At 33.3% G+C, this 18,744-nt stretch overlaps 1 protein-coding gene across 1 annotated transcript; it reads right to left on the bottom strand.

Moving 5' to 3' along the window:
* Positions 1-1,004: 1,004 nt before the first annotated feature.
* Positions 1,005-18,178, bottom strand: LOC127702364 (uncharacterized). The gene is made up of 6 exons (XM_052206520.1): positions 17,554-18,178; positions 6,977-7,119; positions 4,818-5,188; positions 3,981-4,119; positions 2,946-3,118; positions 1,005-1,886 (listed from the first exon to the last, which is right to left on the bottom strand). Exons 1-6 carry the CDS (start codon positions 18,106-18,108, stop codon positions 1,627-1,629), a joined length of 1,641 nt encoding a protein of 546 aa, XP_052062480.1. The 5' UTR covers positions 18,109-18,178; the 3' UTR covers positions 1,005-1,626.
* Positions 18,179-18,744: the final 566 nt, after the last annotated feature.

Raw genomic sequence — 18,744 nt, 5'->3', positions numbered from 1 at the left:
TTTGATTGCTGATAAAATAGATGTTAATAATTTAGAAAGAGGTTTAGAGGAGCACTTGGAAGACCCAGCAATATACCGTTGTTTGTAAGGACACTTATGTAGTTTAGGTATCCAATACAGTGATGGAAAATCCAGTTCTTCATCTTTGGTTGAAATTCCAAAGGGACCTATGATTATCCAGGATTTCCTCTTTGGTAAGTGTCGTGAGGGAATACGTTGAGTTTCCAAGTGAATTGTCAATACCTAATTCATTTATCAAGCAGTTTATGTAATGAGATTTACACACAAAAACGATGTTGTTTGGGGCTTTATCTGCGGGGACAACAACATATTTGTCATGGAGGAAGGGCACGTTTTTTGCAACATTTGGGTCTTTAAAGATTGACGTAGCATGGGTATTGATAGACCCATTTAGTTTCTTAATTCTGATTTGTATCAACGACCTCACAGCCTTAATCTATTCGGAAAGAGTATCTACGTCTTCTTTCTCTCGTTTAGCCCATTGCTTTGCAGAATTACCTATCGTATTGACGACCCTTATGAGATAATGAATGGCACAATTAGGAATACTTCACTCCGGTTGTGATATCTGTGGCAGGTTATTTTTAAATATGTGTTCATCAGACTTCTTTCGTAAACAATAGTAAAAAATACTTGAATTAGCTCTCGTCGCAATATAGCCATTTTGTTTGGAGGCGATGTAAAGCTAACACCAATCAATCAATCGTAACCAATATATAACAAACTAGAATTCACGATACACATACAAACGGCTATTTACACTGTTTAAAAGTATTAAACAGGTAAAGAATTACAAGGATTAAACGCATTTAACCAGAGTTTATTGATGTTTTTATTCGTGTGTGGGTAAATTGGTCAAGTTTACACATTAATAAACTCTGGAGATTCACTTTTGTTCGTTGAACCTAAAATAATTAATGTTCAATTGTAGTTGTGTGAAATCATTAGTGTCACTCTTAAATTTGTAAACAACAATTCATGTATAAAAATAAATAATTTAATAAATATAACAATTATATACAAGGAATCATGGTTATATAACAATCAACAAATAAAATCTCCGCATTACACAATGACTCGAAGACAAAATTTATAATTTGTTTTTTTTCTGTAAACTGCCGAATAAATGAATACTTCGTAGAATGTATGAGACATTCACTATCAATTCAATTATTTTATAAAACTACCATTGATAATTGATCACTGGATTTACATGGAAGTTAGCCGAATATATATATATATATATGAAAAAGATCTGTTGTCCGATTAACAAAATGTTTTAATGTTTAACATAGCTTTCCATTTCACTCGCAGTTAAGGAGAAGTAAAACACCTGCCAATAACTGACGGAACATAAACCCGTTCAACCTATCGTGGTAATAAGTTATTAAACGTACAATGTTGTTCTATGTAATTTACAACCAGATCATGAATTTTCAATAGTATATTTATACTGCTTATAAAGAAAACAAGAGAACTTGGATGTTGTAGAAATGTGCCCTTTATCAGTTACATAAGGGTTTATATTGGTAAAATTTGTAGAAAGACTATCGGTTTCTGACCTGTACTTTATCACGACTGAAAAAAACAAGTATTGGTCAATAATCACTGAGAGTAAAATAGACCTAAACCATTTTTCTTAGTGTCTCTCCCTATAATACATCGATGTTGTATAGTTTTGTCCAGAAAAAAATCTGAACTATTTTTAGAAATATTTCGTGATTTCAATGTCAATGTCATACGATTATTTATGGAAAACAAAGCAAAAGCATTTTTTGACGTTATAATACTTTCTGTATCCATATTGCTGTGAATTCTTTCAATTGTTGCTGCTATTGTGTTCCCAGAATTTAAAAAATCGTAATCTGAAATAAAAAGAATATATCTATAACCCAATGCCTTAAAACAATGTTATCAAATATCAAAGTTGACCAGCACACCCGAACCTCATTTTAATTTATATACTTAAATCCAGTAAAAGGTTACTTCTCAAACCAAGTGCATTTCTTTATAAGAATAAGAGCCAGTAGTCAGAATTGTTTTAATAAATGTTTTACCTTCCGGAGCGCTTGATGTTACCCACGAATTTTGGTGGATTTCGATTCGTGTTTTCCTTCGTTTTCTATTTTTTAAACTGTTCCTTTTTCTTTTTGCCACTGGGTTGTCTGTTCTTCTATGATTAGTGATTTTTAATGAACGTATCATTTTTTGTCTTTTCATAAATAAAAACTATTTATTAAGAGTTTTGAATAAAATCAAGAAGACTAACAATTTCTTGTTGAATGATGTCAGTGAGCTTTTAATTGATTCATATTAATCATAGTGAGAAATTTGAAATTGATGAAAGCATGAACGTCGATTAGAGAATTATCACCCTAAAGAATGTGTACATATTGGCCTTTTGTGTGGTTTCAATAGACAGGTGATCGAATGCAAAACCACTATATAATATGGCTAGTGAATCCAACTGTAAGCTAAAGTTCCAGACCGTTGTCCCGGGAACAGGAACCACTATTTCAGTTTATTTAAGAACTGTTGTCGTCTTATGTAATGTCAATTTGTTGACGTTGAGAGTTCTATATTTGCAATCTAGGGTTGTCTCGTAAAAAAAATCATATTAATCATAGTGAGAAATTTGAAATTGATGAAAGCATGAACGTCGATTAGAGAATTATCACCCTAAAGAATGTGTACATATTGGCCTTTTGTGTGGTTTCAATAGACAGGTGATCGAATGCAAAACCACTATATAATATGGCTAGTGAATCCAACTGTAAGCTAAAGTTCCAGACCGTTGTCCCGGGAACAGGAACCACTATTTCAGTTTATTTAAGAACTGTTGTCGTCTTATGTAATGTCAATTTGTTGACGTTGAGAGTTCTATATTTGCAATCTAGGGTTGTCTCTTAAAAAAAATCACAAACCTTTTAATGTTCCACCAATGATCGTTGTTTTGTCAAGTGTGTGTGAACATTTTGTCAAATCTACCACCATCTTGGCGTCTCGTCCTTTCTTTAGAGCTGCTCGGAGTGCGCCGAAAGATTTTACTGATTTAACGAGTTTGAATGGATCAGAAGTAAATTTTACATGACCGTCTCTGCAAAAAATAATGAAATATTGTTAAACATTCAATCCTTGAAATATACTGTGTATTAAATGTTACGATATGATCGATTGATTGTTGGTGGTTAACGCCACTTTAAGCACTACTGACTATCTATCCGGAGAGAACCGCCAGATCGGAGTCTAACGCACCTGCAAAGTGTGGGGTTCGAACTCACAACCTCAGTATTGACAGGCTGGCGGTTGTTTAGATAAACTACTTAGACCTATCGGCCACCGAGGCCCCCATTACGATATGATTTCTTACTATGTTTTGGACATTTTAACATGCAGGTAACTTAGTTCCAGATCTATACTTCATTCTACGTACGATACTTAGTAAAAAGTAACTATTGTAAGGACTGACATGTTGAATAAATTAAATTTGTATTTGTTTTGGACATCACCATGCACTAGTAACACTGGTGAGTAGTGAATCGGGAACTGCATACCCCTGGAATACACAGGTTCAAATAGGTTTCGTTCTGTCAAGTCTTTCTTTGTAGTATGCTATGGACCTTTTTGGTCAATTGTTGTCTGTCCTATTATAAGATTTTAATTAGCCCCTACGTATCTTCTTACTTTTTTTAAACCTCAATTCCGTAAACGTAGTTCTATAACGTTGTTTTGTTGTGTGAGGGGGGGGGGTGTAAACAATGGTCTAAAACTCGAAATGACATAGATTGTGAATGTTTTATAAACTAGAAAAATACTTGTTGCGTCAAATCATTTATGGTTGTTGAAACTATCCATGATATAATAATCGGCTACAACAATTCCATCTCTGTACAGTTTTACTTCTCGTAGAATATATTTTATATCGGAAATACTATACTAAATAATGTATAAATAATTACTTCGTCTGTGAGTTGTATATTCGACAAACAGCCATTGCTTGTTGAGTAACGTGGTTGCTGAAACTATCCATGATATAATAATCGACTACAACAGTTCCATCTCTGTACACTTTTACCTCTCGTAGAATATCTTTTATATCTGAAATTCGTAAAAATGGTGATTTGAAAATCGGCAGCACATACAAAGAATACTGGCAACAAAACTTATCATGTAGAATATAAAAACTTTTACAATGCTTGACCGTGTATCAATATAAAAAAAAAACGTGCATATTTGAGATTAATTCTTTAAAATCTCCTACAATACAACGTGTTTCGGTATACATGGGCCACTACGACATGGCATATATTGTAAGTAATTAAATCGGTTACAAATGAAAACTTTTCACGTTATCATCATTACTATAGTTAGATCTCCTAAGGGTACCGGGATAAAAAATTCAACCCAATTTACCCGTCTCTGAGTACAACTCCCCCTAGTGTAGTCGATCTGGTTATGTGGGATGTATAAATACCCAGCCAAGTTTTTTTTCTCGTGGTGGTTATACAATGTATATACGGCGCTCTCGCCCTCTGTGCGTTCAAAAAACCTTGCAGTGACCTGTTGCAAGCCAAAATTTCCTCCCTATCTAACCTCATTTTTAAATGGCGTCAAAATTGCCAGCCCTTTCCCTCTGTCAACCAATTTACTGAGCTAATGTTCTGTTTGTATTTGTTTAAATTTGTTCCTTCCTCAATGTGCATGAAATATTTGCAACTTGACGTTGATCAAGCAATAACCAATTAGTTTGATCATTTGAACTGTTAGTTCTTACTAAAATAAATATATGAACTTACCACTTTCATGTAGAACTTTTTTCATAGCAGAGAATTTTAACAGGTCACCATGAAATTTCCTCTTGTCTAATGAAATCTCAAAATTGTCTATATGCATGCCAAAATGAAACCTGTTTGGAATAGGGTAACCCGATTTGGAACACGTTGTTGCGTCAACAACCACATAAACTGATCTTCCGGATGTCAGCTTGTCTGTTATATCGTCAAAGGTTTCTAGATTCCATATTTTTGCATGCTGATTGGCTGAAATACCATCAGAAAATGGAAGCTGATTTCCGTAATGTCCATGACCATGACCTTGACGCCGAAGTACATTGTTCGATGATTGAGGTACTTTGCTGTTACTTGACTTGATATTGTGAGGTCTGTAACTAAAACGAAACAAAAATATTCTTTAAAATAATTTCGGTTTAATATATATACATCAATATAGTTCTTAAATCAGTGAAACCAAAAATACAAAAATAAAAATGTGTTTCAATGTACAACCCCAACATGTGGTATAATTAAATTGCATGTATGCTTCATGAGAATCCGTGCCTTTGATTCGCTGAAAGCATTCGCGAGGTATTTACAAATCAAATTGTACAGTGTTTTCTCAACATTCATGACTGTACGTGCTTCCCGTGAAAAAAGTAAAATAACAAAAATGACGAACTTCAAGGAAAATTTAAAACGGAAAGTCTTTTATTAAATGGCAAAATCAAAAGCTCAAACACATCAAACGAATGGAAAACAACTGTCATATTCCTGAATTGGTACAGGCAATTCCTTATGTAGAAAATGGTGGATTAAACCTGGTTTTATAGCTAGCTAAACCTCTCACTTGTATGACAGTCGCATAGAATTCCATTATATTGACAACAATGTGTGATCAAAAGAAACAGACATAATAGGTAAAAATGTCAAACATTGGGGTACAGCAGTCATATAATCTTAATCACTATAAAAAAAAACAAAAAAAAAACTTTTTCAACAAAGAAAAAAAAATGGCATATAGACACTCTATAGAAAAAGTACATAAGCAAAAATAGAAGATAAGAATATAAAAATGACCATAGCACAATAACACAATGGCGAGACGTATAAATACTGAGCCACGTCAAAAGTATATTACCAAATATTGATTAAACAGTAAAGGTTACAAATATACAAAGACAAATACAAAGAAACAACGTCTGATAAGGTCACTAAAATTTAATGCATAGGCAAGCAAACACAAATCTTGATATAACTTGTAATTTTACAATTGTAGCATTTAAGATATAATTATTAGAAATGAATGCTTCTTTTTCTTAATATGTGGCTGTCAAAGCTATGATCGTGCGCACATTTTTAGTATGCTTCATACAATATGTGCTTCAGTCAACGCTTTTACACCCCAATAAAATTACAAAAAGAAGAATTCAATACTTAAATGTGTGCTCTTTTGTAACGGTCGAAATACTTTTGATGATTCCACTTATCCATTTTATGAATTATACATTTTAAGCTTGATGTATAACATTGGGTGCAAATAAAGGTTAAAAACTTGTTATGACAATCTTTTAACTCTTCAGCTTGTTGTTTTTTTAAAACTCGACTTGTCATTCATTTAAATTAGGGTTTTTTTATCTATTGTTTGCAAAGAGTTTATCATAAATGTTTTTGTAGAGAAGTCAATATTCCTCGGTAACTGTTCTTTTTTTTTTCTTAACGTGACGCTGTGTGGGTAAAGTTGACATTGCTAAATGAAGCACGAGTATTTAATCAATTATGAATAGTAATCTGCTTTCATCATAAATTTGACTATCAAGAAAATCTTTTTCGAATGACTTTTTACCCCGCTAATTGATTAGACACAAGGAAAAATTTGAGGACATTTCCTGTCAGCGTGTTTGACTTTAAATTTGTCCAATGTATTTACTGTTGACATTTCTGTTAGTATTTTATCATATTCCATCTACTCTTTCTGTATTGCCTAATTTGGAATCAGTAATTACACTTCCGTCCTCGTGTAAAATTATGCGACACAGTACCGGTGTTCTAATTTAAATTTAGATCATTCAGAACATATTTGGTTTAAGTTAAAGAGTACAAATTTTAAAGTAAATAAATTTGTCATAGTTTATTTAGCAGAACTTACATTTCCATCGACCAACATGACCAATTAAACTTACTTTGTATTTTTTATTTTCTGCACTTTCTTCATGATGTATGGGCCTTCTGTTGCCAGGGATACAGAACCATCACTAACTTTGAACCAACCCTCTTGCCATTGAAGGGATCTTGTGTCAAGAGTTGCAGATGTTTCAATTCGTAACTAAAATACAAAAATAAGATGACTGACAAATGTTGTCTCGTATTTTTAAAGCTGCAATTAAGAGGTATATTGCAAGTGCATTTGTACGTGACGCTTTGATGATGATGATGATGATGATGATGATGATGATGATGATGATGATGATGATGATGATGATGATGATGATGATGATGAAAAAAATACCTTAGCGACACTATTTATGTCTGTATTTGATTAAAAGTATCATGTTCGCCCCAAGGATGACTTTGGTAAAGTAATTTGGTTTTCTTTACTTCGAACCTTACCATATGAGCGTCCGTTTTATAAATACGTAGCCACATTCGGTTGCAATGGGACGTTAAATCCGATACCAAGTGTTGCGAAAGTGTCATGATTTGGTTGATTGTTGCCTCTTTAATGTCAAGACTCGTGTCCTTGTGTAGCAACTTTTGTGCTAAAAAGGGAATACTTAAACTGTTCTATTATTTTTTCCACTATATCTCTACACATGAAGTGAAAAAAGCATAAGTTTGTATGTTTGTATGCTTGATTATTGCTTGATTAACGTCAAGTGACAAATATTTCATGCATTTTGAGGACGAGATCATCAATGAATTAGTTTTGCAAAGTTTGTTGACATCGCATTCTACACTCGGCATCAGAGTTAACGTCCCCATCCGACCAGACGTGGCTAAGTATTTATACATCCCAATATTCACACGAACTACCATGGGTTTTTATGTAGCTTGGTAAAAGTACAAGTGAACACATTTCTATTCCCCAGTCAAACCTTGGGTTACAAATTGTTTTTATGGTTGTGGATGTGAACATAAAGGAGATGTAGGAAATTCGTCAATGAGACAGAAATCCAACGACACAATATTAAAAGCTTATAATCGCACCTATTCCAGAAGTAGACTGCCAATTGATCAATTATTTGGAATAAAATCTGCGTTGAAGACCTGACACCAATACCACATTTCCTACACACACAAAAAAAACATTAAAATAACTAAAAACAACCACCTCAAGGCATCCGATACGAAAAAGGAACATCAACATGTTGGGTTAGGGGGAGGGGGGATTAAGTTCTAATTTCCTCAGCAACCCGTTATGTATTTATCAGGGGAATACCGAAAGTTACAAATAAAATTAAATTATAACTCTTTAATACCGAGATAATACCGAGATAAAAGATAATAAAACACCTGCACAAATAAAACAGTATTGAATAATACCATAACGAGGAATGCTGTAAAGTAACTGAAAGCAGGGTCAAAGTACTTAACCTGCTTATATATAGAAATCATGCCTTCCTACACTTCTGTCATTTTATCAAGATAAATGCTATTACAATCTTATCTTGTGCATACATGTATAGTATATCTATTTTGATCATGAAAGGGGTTTTTACTAAGATAATTAAAGAGAAATAAAAATACATTGCGCAGATGTATATTAGACAATATTCAAAATAAATATAGCAAAACAAACTAAAACACCTTTCATCTGGAAGATCCGCATTGAAGTTACTTATTTTTTGAAGTTGCTTATTATTAGATTTATTGTTCAGTTTGTTGTGGTCCAGAATAAGCACGAAATAATGGCCACTGAAATTCACACAAATAAAAAAAAACCAAGCATACCCATGAAGCATGTTTTAAAGTACGAGTTCAAGAAATGCGCTGATCATTTGCAAATTCTGCAGGTCATCAGGATATATTAGTTTCTGCAATTTTTGTCAGTTGCTAAATAAATCATCGAAGTCAGTGATTCAGTTGATCGGTTACTCCAGTTTCCAACCCTTACCAATGTATGAACTGTACGGATTAATAGCTAATACAATGCAGGGTCGATCTAAACAATCAAATGAAGAGATTTAGTCTAGATTCAGGACGATTATGATTTTCATATGGTATGTTTGTTATCTACCATTCAAGACTGTATGTTGACCTCTCAGCCAATACCTTTTTTTGACTCTGTCGTGGGTTGCTTTCTCCTTTAATACAGCAAATCTCCATTTATTCAAACAACGAATCGATTTTTACTTATGAACCAACAACTGTAAGGCTTATAATTTTATTTGAGTTTTTCCTTGATTTAGTAGATTTGTAGCCGCTTTCAATAATTTGCGTTACGATATTATCCAGTTGGCGGAGCAGAGTCTTGCTGAGACAAGAGTTCAATTTAGAGTGGTGCATCTGTAATTTTGGAAGGGAGATCGTGCTCTAAATTGAAAACCCAAGGTTAAACGATATCAACGAAATATATAGCCAGGGTTTGATGCTGGATATCGTTATTATGGTATAAAGCCTCCTGAAGTAGAGGATGCATGTAAGCGCCCCCTCTTTTTTTCATTTTTGGTGAGGTAGGAGAGAATGTGGTTAGGTGCCTCCAGTGGCGTAGTAGAAGAGGATATGGTTAGGTGCCTCACTTGTCGAAGTAGGAAAGGATGCGCGTAAGTGCCTCCCTTGGTGTAGTAGGGTATGATGTAGTTGGGTGCCCCCGTATCGTAGTAGGAAAGGATATGGTTAGGTGCCTCACTTGGCGTAGTAGGAAATGATGCGTGTAAGTGATTCCTTTATCGTAGTAGGAAATGATGCGTGCAGGTGCCTCCCTTGATGCCGTAGTAGTAAGGGATGCGATGATAAAGGTGCTACCCTTGGCGTAGTGGGAAAGGAAGCGTGTAAGTGCCTCATTTGGTACCGTAGTAGGAAAGAATGCGTGGAAGTGCCCCCCCCCTTTTGGGCCGTAGTAGGAAAGGAAGCGTGTAAGTGCCTCCCTTGATACCGTAGTAGGAAAGGATACGTGTAAGTGCCTCCCTTGGGACCGTAGTAGGAAATGATACGTGTAAGTGCCTTCCTTGGTACCGTATTAAGAAAGGTTAAGTGTAAGTGCCTCCCTTCGGACCGTGGTAGTAAAGGATGCTACAGGTGTCACACTTGGCATAGTAGGAAAGGATACGTGTAAGTGCCTCCCTTTGGGACCGTGGTAGTAAAGGACGCTACAGGTTCCACCCTTGGCGTATTAGGAAAGGATGCGTGTAAGTGACTTCCTTGAGGCCGTAATAGTAAAAGATGCAATAGGTGCCACCCTTGGCGTAGTCGAAAATGATGCGTGCTACTATCGTCTTTGCTGCCGTAGTAGGAAAGGATGCGTGTAGGTGCCACCCTTGGTGTAGTAGGAAAGGAAGCGTATTAGTACTCCCTTTGTTGTCGTAGTAGGAAAGGATGCGTATAGGTGCCACCCTTGGCGTAGTAGGAAAGGATGCGTGTTAGTACCCCATTGCTGTCGTAGTAGGGAAGGATGCGTGTAGAACCCTTTTCGTAGTAGGCAAAGATGAATGTAAGTGTCTGCCTTTGGGGTCATAGTAGATATAATATTACACTTGACATAATGGAGTACATCTTTATTTCACATTTTGCTAAACAGTAGCTTCCATCGTGTGTACACTGATAATTTTGGAATAAAACTATGGTCTACTTTTGCACGCGATTTCACCAGTAATCAAAAGATAATAATTGAAATGTACTGCAATGAGAACTTGTCTACACCTACAATATTTGTCCATAGGCGGTCCAAATCTTACAATTTATATGTAATAGTAGGTCATATGTTTCTTTAAATGATATTAAATTGTCATCGAATAAACAAATTACATTTTTATTGCTGAATATACGAGATATATTGGTTCTTTTGATGAGAAGTAATAAATTAAACAAATATAAAATGTATCTCAAACATGTACAGTTTGAATTTATAATTATATATTCAATTCATCTTCAAAGAAAAAATCTTCTTGTAAAATATTATGTAATTCAACATGAAATGATAGTTACTTTCTGATGTAAATAAAAGAATTGTGTGTACATAAAACGATAGATTTATAAGCATTAATTAAATAAGAACAAACATTAAAATCTGAAAAAATCTGAAAACAATAAATGTGGACAAATTACATCGCATTTAAAAATGCCACTGAAAGCACTTTTGTGTAAATATAAATGAGGTACTGTCTTTTCTCTAATTTTCAAAGTATTACAAATATACAACACATTGATAAATTTCAGTCATGTCTATTCGGGAAATTTCATTTGACATTTCCATCAAATCATTAAAGATTCTACCACTTTATACAGTTGACCATTCTCGAAAATTCAATTTTCATATTTTAAAAAAAGTTCAGTTAATCTCGCATTTAAACCTTAAAAATAATCTTTTCCAAATGAATAAATCACATAACCAACGCGGTGGTGTAGTAGATCTTTCTTATATCTTGCAAGTATGATTAACGAATACTATTTTGCAACATATTTTATGAAGTCTAAAATGTTGTAAAATCAAAATAAAATAGTAAGTTCATTGATTTGGCCAAATTATTTTTTTCCTAAGTTATCTGTTTTCCTTTACCTAATCGTTTGACCTCTCACATAACCATTTAATCTTCCGTTAGGAGAAAAAATAAAATAACCACCTTTTTAAACCTTTTATTAATGATATCTTGAAAAATGTTCCTTATTGATTTGTTGACGTTTGTTAAATGTTCAGTGACAAGTATTTCATGCATGTTTAATAAAGAAGAGTGTTACTTAACACAAAAACACATTATCCAAATTATGTCGCAACGTCATATTTAATGAACCCTTTTGCCTGATTTAAGATATTGTTAATATAAAAAGTATCTTTTGAACAAATAGATTGAATATAGTATTACATAAACCGTCACCGAAAAACATCGATTATAAAAAAATATATCTTTAACTGAATCAAACCTTTTATAGATTTACTCTGAGTAAACTTTTAAAAACTAATCAACTTTTGAAGTCTTGAACTTTGAACGTAATCGTCAAACTTAAATAATTGTATTTAATAATTTAATATGGCAAAATCGTATGCACCGATCGATCCCTTTTTAACGAACTAGGAGTGCAAGTATCGAAAGAGATTAACAGGATGGGCAAAATCAAATACAATTAGCACATCTACAAAGAAGGGAAATGACGTTGAATATCAACGTATTTATATGCATAAAAGAACAAAAACAAAACCTATCACGTATATAGATAAGTATCAAGGCCCGAGGACTGATGTGTATGCAATACTGCTTCTTAATTGCATCTTGAAGGTTAACGAGTATTATGAACTTGTTGACTTATTAAAAAATCTAACAGGTTGTGGGTCTTGGATGCTCAGTTAAAGGCTGGAGGGCCCATTGAATGATAATGATTTGCTGGGTCTATTGATTTATACATTGTACACACATTGGCATTTATATTGATATACTATGTTTCATCATCGAATTTGGAGAGAAAAAAACATAGAAAAGGAGAGCGAGCATTATTGTTGCCGTTGGTGCTTTGATGGGGAAAACTTGTGGTGAAGCATTGAAACAAACATGAAGAATGGGGATCGTCTGTTAACACGACTTACAAATCTTGAAACAGAGAGTTGTAAACACAGATCGAAGTGTTATTTTAAGCCAAAGCCTTTTACATACTCAATTAAAATATCTATTCACCTTACACTTGTCTTTATTGCCGATTCTATTTTTAGACAGACGACACTCGTATTTGATGATTTCTGTATGCATAACATCTACCATTAGTGTTGAGGCATTCATTTACTTACTGATTTTCTTAAGCTTTTACTAAGTAATGTATTATAAACACTTATCAGCAATACTTTGGATTATATTTAGTCAGTATATCCAGGTGCACTGATGCAATGTCTGCATCTGCCAACAGCACAGGAAATATGTCATGGATGTTGTCCAAAATGTGCTCAGACTTGTAATTAAAAGTTGGCATTCCAATGTGTCGTTGAAAGATTTAATAGAAACAATCTGCAAAAACTTTGATTGAATAATGAAAAAAAGAAAAATATTATATAATCTGGATCTAAGGTGGCGATTTGGTCATTAATTTTCATTTGTTATAACCAAGCTTTCATACAATGCGTAACTACAGTCGACATACGTCTATGTTCAATATATTTACAGAGAATGATACGGTAACATGACCAGGTATAGAAATCAAACACTTTGCCTTACAACCTATAAACCCCTTCATGGAAATTTCTTTAATCGCACTTATTCGTCCAATAGAGCCAACTGCAAAATACACCACTACTGGTAAATTGGGTTTGTACATTCTGGGACGACAAATTGTCATACTATATACTATATGTCATAGCTGGAATGGGTGTCGTTGTCTGTATCATTGGGGGGAAGAGGAGGGGGTGGGGTCTGCATGAAAACTCATAAATCTACCTGTTAATAAGAGTCATATCTGGAGCACCTGAGGTCCCCCTCCCAATTGCTCAAGTTTTATTTTCTAAGTAGTGATTTCTAATTGTTGATCGTCTTTTCATCGTTTTTCTTTTTTGCCATTATGTCCGTTTTGTTGCACTTGTGACATTTTGTATTGCCTGCTTGATATCTTCCATCTCTTTTCACTACCAAGTGAGGGTATCAGTGTCGGTAACAGTAAACCGATGAACAACACGAATAGTATAGTATATCACAATGATACAAATTAAAATAGAAATACTGTTATCCTTTTTGCTAGTCGGGAAATTCGGTCAATGGCTTTGATGGTTTTCGGTTTTCAATTTATACATTTTAGTGTAATTTGATATATATCTAAAAAAAAAGTACAATACGATTTACCTACAAAACTATTAAATAATCTTGAACAATTAATAAGTTTGTCATATTCATCTGAAATATGAGATAAGAGAACACCACGGATATTTTTTATTGTTTTTTTTTTTTTTTATTGTTGACTGCATAACGTCCAGTAACATCAAGAACAAATAATCCAGATAAAGAGCGGATGAAGAAGAAAACTAGGTTTTGATGATAGGGGAGATTTTGATAACCTGAAACCAAGGGCATACAATTGGTAGCGTCAGAAATTTAGGTGATCAACAAGTCATCTTTAGATTCCTTCTAATAGGTACTGTCCTGGTTCTTTGAAACATGACTTTCTCTATGAATTTACATGTATATTCATAAAATTATCTTAATTAAACAGAGTTTGCATGTGTATTTATACATCCTCTATAGCTAAACAGATGCTCTTCAGTACAATTTATCCCATGCTAACCCAGGCCGGTATTAGTTTAGAAAAGTGATTTTAAAGGATAATTATTATATGACTTTGCACACTTAAAGTTAACTCAACCTTAAGCTAATCATTCCGAATGACACGAAACAAACTGGATCGGTCACATGCAATAAAAATGACAGTTTATGAAAACAACAACGGGTAATATTTGGATTTTTATGTCAGATACCATAAACTATGGTGACAGTTATTGCAGCTTATTACCAAGGGTTCTATAAATGTTTATGACAAGAATCTGGAAACACCTGTAACATTCTTGATGTTGCAGTCTCCAGGTATTTATTTACAATATCAGGACACGCCCTTTTAACTAGACTGTCAAAAACGAATTAGAATAATTACATATCCTATCATTACCTATGATACTAATTTTGATAAACTGTTATTTTAGGGAAGTAATTTCGTCAAATAAATGAAGTTGAAGATTAAAATGGACCGATTTGGTATTCAGATTAAGCACATACTGTTACTGCTAAGAGACATGTACTTATGACAGATTTACTAGGTGTTAAACGCATGTCTCCAACGACGGTGCATATTTTGAGGGGACAAACAAAACATAAATTCTTAGTCTAGTCAATAAAAATTACGTACAGTTTGATACATGTACACTGAAGGCTTTACCTGGAATATGATTTTATGATTCCTTGAATCCATGCCCTAAGAAGATTGCTCCCACCCAGTACAAGACTTCATTTTTTGTTATCATTTCTTATATAGATTAACCATCTCGCGTGAAAAAATCACAGGATTTTGCATTTGAACTGGCCTTTAAAACAAATACCAATCCTTTGAATGGCTAAACAAAATGCATTAAATATAAAAATAAGGAGATGGTGTATGATTGCTAATGAGACAACTATCCACCAGAATCTAAATGAAGTGGATGTAATCTTATTTCGTCAATGACATTGTTGATTGCTGTTAATTAAAAGTGTACATAAAGAAAACCAGCGCCATGCATTCCCCTGTGCTATGGAACAGTTAGAAAATATTCCAAGTAAAGCTATTAATCTAGCTATTTTAGGAAAAGATACAACAAATTTTGTATTTTGAATCGCTAGATGTCTCCCCAATTTGTTCTGCACGTAACGAGTATAAAATTGCTTATTCATATTCATTGATAAAGTTTCTCAAGTCGTCAGCATATCTAATTCATGGGAAACCTTGTATGGATATATTACAATTAATTGACACCTGTATATGACAGTTTGTCCTTGGAGTACAATTACGCATAATCATAATGCATAAAATACGTTTCAACAAAAACATCTTATTTCAATTCATGTTAGGAAGAATACATAGATCCTATGTAAATATGCTATAAAATATCATCTTTAATTGATACGTTCAAAAAGTCAACAATAACTGTCCGACCTTTGGCTATAAGACGTTTTATCAGTCATGATGTTTGATGAATTGAATGCATACAGTTTTCTTATTATTAGAAAACAGATGTTACACGTACACATTAATTTTCATTCAATTTGTGTTTTCTTAGATGTATTTGTAATTTACAACTACAGAGGCCTTTACGATTCGTAAATAAAGGGGAATCTTTATTACACGTTCATCAAAGACCGAAAGTTTTAGTGATGCGTGCATGTACAAAGACGACTTATATTTATGTCTGTTGATACTGGATCAGAAGCAAAGCTGACATAATCTTAAGACATTTCAAACGTCTTTTTTTTTTACTTTTATTCGTATGAGACTGTTTTGATGTAGAATATTGTTTCAACATTTCTTGTTTTTGTTATGTAATTCAATTTAATCTATTAAAAAATATGATGTACACGTATGCCCGTACACCATTTATTGCTTTTAAATGACATCCATTGGATGTTCTCTAATTTAAAGACAGAAAAAAAAAATACATGATATGGACATAATTCAGCTATGCAATTCTGTGTAGGGAGACATTGGTGCACTGGTTTGTTGTTTCAGCAATATTGAGGATACACACAATACAAATGTACAAAAAACAACATAGTATAAGAATAAGAATAAGAGAATAAGAATTTTATTAGTTTAAAATCCAAACAATAGGATTGTTACTAAATGAACAAACCAATACAAAACCAAAACAAAACAAACAGATAGACAGACAGACAGACAGACAGGCATATTCATGACAAAACGAATATATAGTATATGTGTTTTAAGTTTCATTTATAGAAAGCATTACCAGAAAAATGTGTTTGTCGAATAGAATTAATTGTTAACTTAATTAATGCCATTTAAACTCTCTTAATTGCAATGATCACAATTTGAAATTTAGACTTGTATTATGTTCTATGTCGAACCTAGTTCACACCATATTACCGGCTATCATAACGGCAGATATACATATAGAATCTGTTTTTGTTGTTGTTTCCGATTGTCATTCAAAACAAGTTTTTGCTATCGTGTACAGCATGTTTTGTCTGCCGTTCAGATTGCCATTGCAATATAATGTATTTTGCAATTGAGTACACCGGATTATTATCGGTGTTGCCTGTTGCAGCTGCAGTACCGATAGTGGTGATACTTAAATTTATTGAAATCACTTTCTTGTAGGGCAACAAGATTTGTTTTATCATACATTAACAAGAAGATAAGCGATTACATTAAAGTTGAAAAATTAAAAACTGCAAAGTCATGAATTCCTAACACTACGCTAGTACATATTTGTAGAGAAAGTCTCGGGGCAATGTACTTTTCATTCATACACATCTTGATGAATTCTTTGGTAGATTAATATTTTTATGACAAGTTGTATTATAACGGAAGTTCATCACCCTTTAGCAAATTATTAGTGACATATGCACGAAAAATAAATGTAAATTTAATTCGAGGATGATTATGTCTAATTTTTCAGAGTCCACCAATTATATTATGTGTCGTTTTCTACGGTTAAAATGATACATAATGTTACTAAAGTGACAATAAAAATTTAGAGCATGTGAAAGGTGAAACGCTTTGGTGCATATCTATATTTGTAATTATCAACATTGTATACATATTAAAATATATATAGAGGTAACCTGAGGATGCCTCAGTTTGGAGCACGGCTTTAAGTATGATGGATAACGATCAGCAGCTAGTATTACAGGATAATATAAAGCTCAAACATCAAACTAAGTGTAGGTTCTGGCATACAGACTGAGTATATGATTTTGATGAAACGTGCATATAGCATGACCTGGCACTGACTGTTCTTGTCTATACAGCTGATCATCCATACGCCACACGAAGAGTTATATTTACAAACATAATAAAAAAAACAGTTCTATTTGTTTATACAAAATAAAAAAAATTAAACGGAATACAAAAAACCTGAACTTACCTTCTCGCCATTTACGTATGCAACACAGTCTCTCCCTGTAGCACCATGGAAATATTTTTTCTTCAATTTTCTCCATAACATATCACAGTTTTCGCGGGAATATATGTCTTTTTCTGTTAATTCTTGGATATATTCAAGATTTTTGTGAATACGTTTTAATTTTTCTGAATCTCTTAAAAGTAAGTTCCTCATCCGAATTGCACGTCCCTGATTATCTACCCGGAAACTGTAAAGCCATTGTTTAAACGGCTTGTTTCGTCTATTATTCACGTATTGTTCAATATAAACATTGAAAGAATCTTCCAAAAATGGTATGTATACTGGACGAATGACCGTTTGTAATGACAGATGTCGTCTGCCCGAGGGAACTTCATTTGTAACATCTAAAACATATTGCTGATGGTTGCTATAATATCCTGGCAATAATCTGGATAAAATTTTCAAATCTTTCTCCAAACGTGACGAAAAAGACGGATATGCACAAAAAACGAGAAGCAACTGAGAAATAATACACAAAGAAAAAATAAAATAATGAATTGATGTTAAAAAAATCATTTTTAAACCGAATGAACGATTGAATGAATTTCACTTCATATGATAGTAGTAGTATTGCACACCGATGTTATATACTACGGTTACAGTGTAACATAGATTATCCGTGGTTTAAAATATAAAGTTACCTTAGTCAACGATTATAGCTGTAGCTTTCGTGATTACAGAGGCGGTAACGAAAGAAATATGATATTTTATATCTCGCAGGTATGATTTTCATGACCTGGTTTCTACAACTTAGTACTATCGTTTAAAAAACTAAACGTATTGTTTCTGGTAATATTCAGAATTACTAAGATAAAATGCATCTATAAGATTCGTATTTATAATACTTATCTCACTGAGGCTACAAGCAGATGCATTTCTTTTTTCAAAAGCAACTAAAATTTTGTTCAGCTGGACTTTGTCATTAGTAAAGTTGTAACATTGACCAAAATTGAAATGTAATGATTTAATTAAAGTTTACCTCACAAGGTAGTGTTTAATTAACCTGTTTTAAATTTCTGGTTTTGATTGGAATGCTACAAAGACAATGCGTAGTTTACACATGCATTACTTGAAGTGGATATAAGGTGTGCGGACCAATTTGCCCGACGTACGTTCCCTTTAAGTTCTTGTTTGGTTCTTTGAAATCTGCAA

Source organism: Mytilus californianus, unplaced genomic scaffold (genome assembly GCF_021869535.1).
Source record: "Mytilus californianus isolate M0D057914Y unplaced genomic scaffold, xbMytCali1.0.p SCAF_5, whole genome shotgun sequence".
NCBI classification, from domain to species: Eukaryota; Metazoa; Mollusca; class Bivalvia; order Mytilida; family Mytilidae; genus Mytilus; species Mytilus californianus.
The sequence above is the reverse complement of the archived record's forward strand: the minus strand, read 5'-3'. Positions and strand labels throughout refer to the sequence as shown.

Bases quoted from the DNA above. Each gene is read 5' to 3' on its own strand.
- LOC127702364 (XM_052206520.1), bottom strand. From the start codon at position 18,108: ATGATTTTTTTAACATCAATTCATTATTTTATTTTTTCTTTGTGTATT. The intron at 3,119-3,980 runs GTAATTATTTAT...TATTTTTTGCAG, and splicing joins ATATACAACTCACAGACGAA to AGACGGTCATGTAAAATTTA. The intron at 1,887-2,945 runs GTTTGTGATTTT...TTTTTATTTCAG, and splicing joins CATTGGTGGAACATTAAAAG to ATTACGATTTTTTAAATTCT.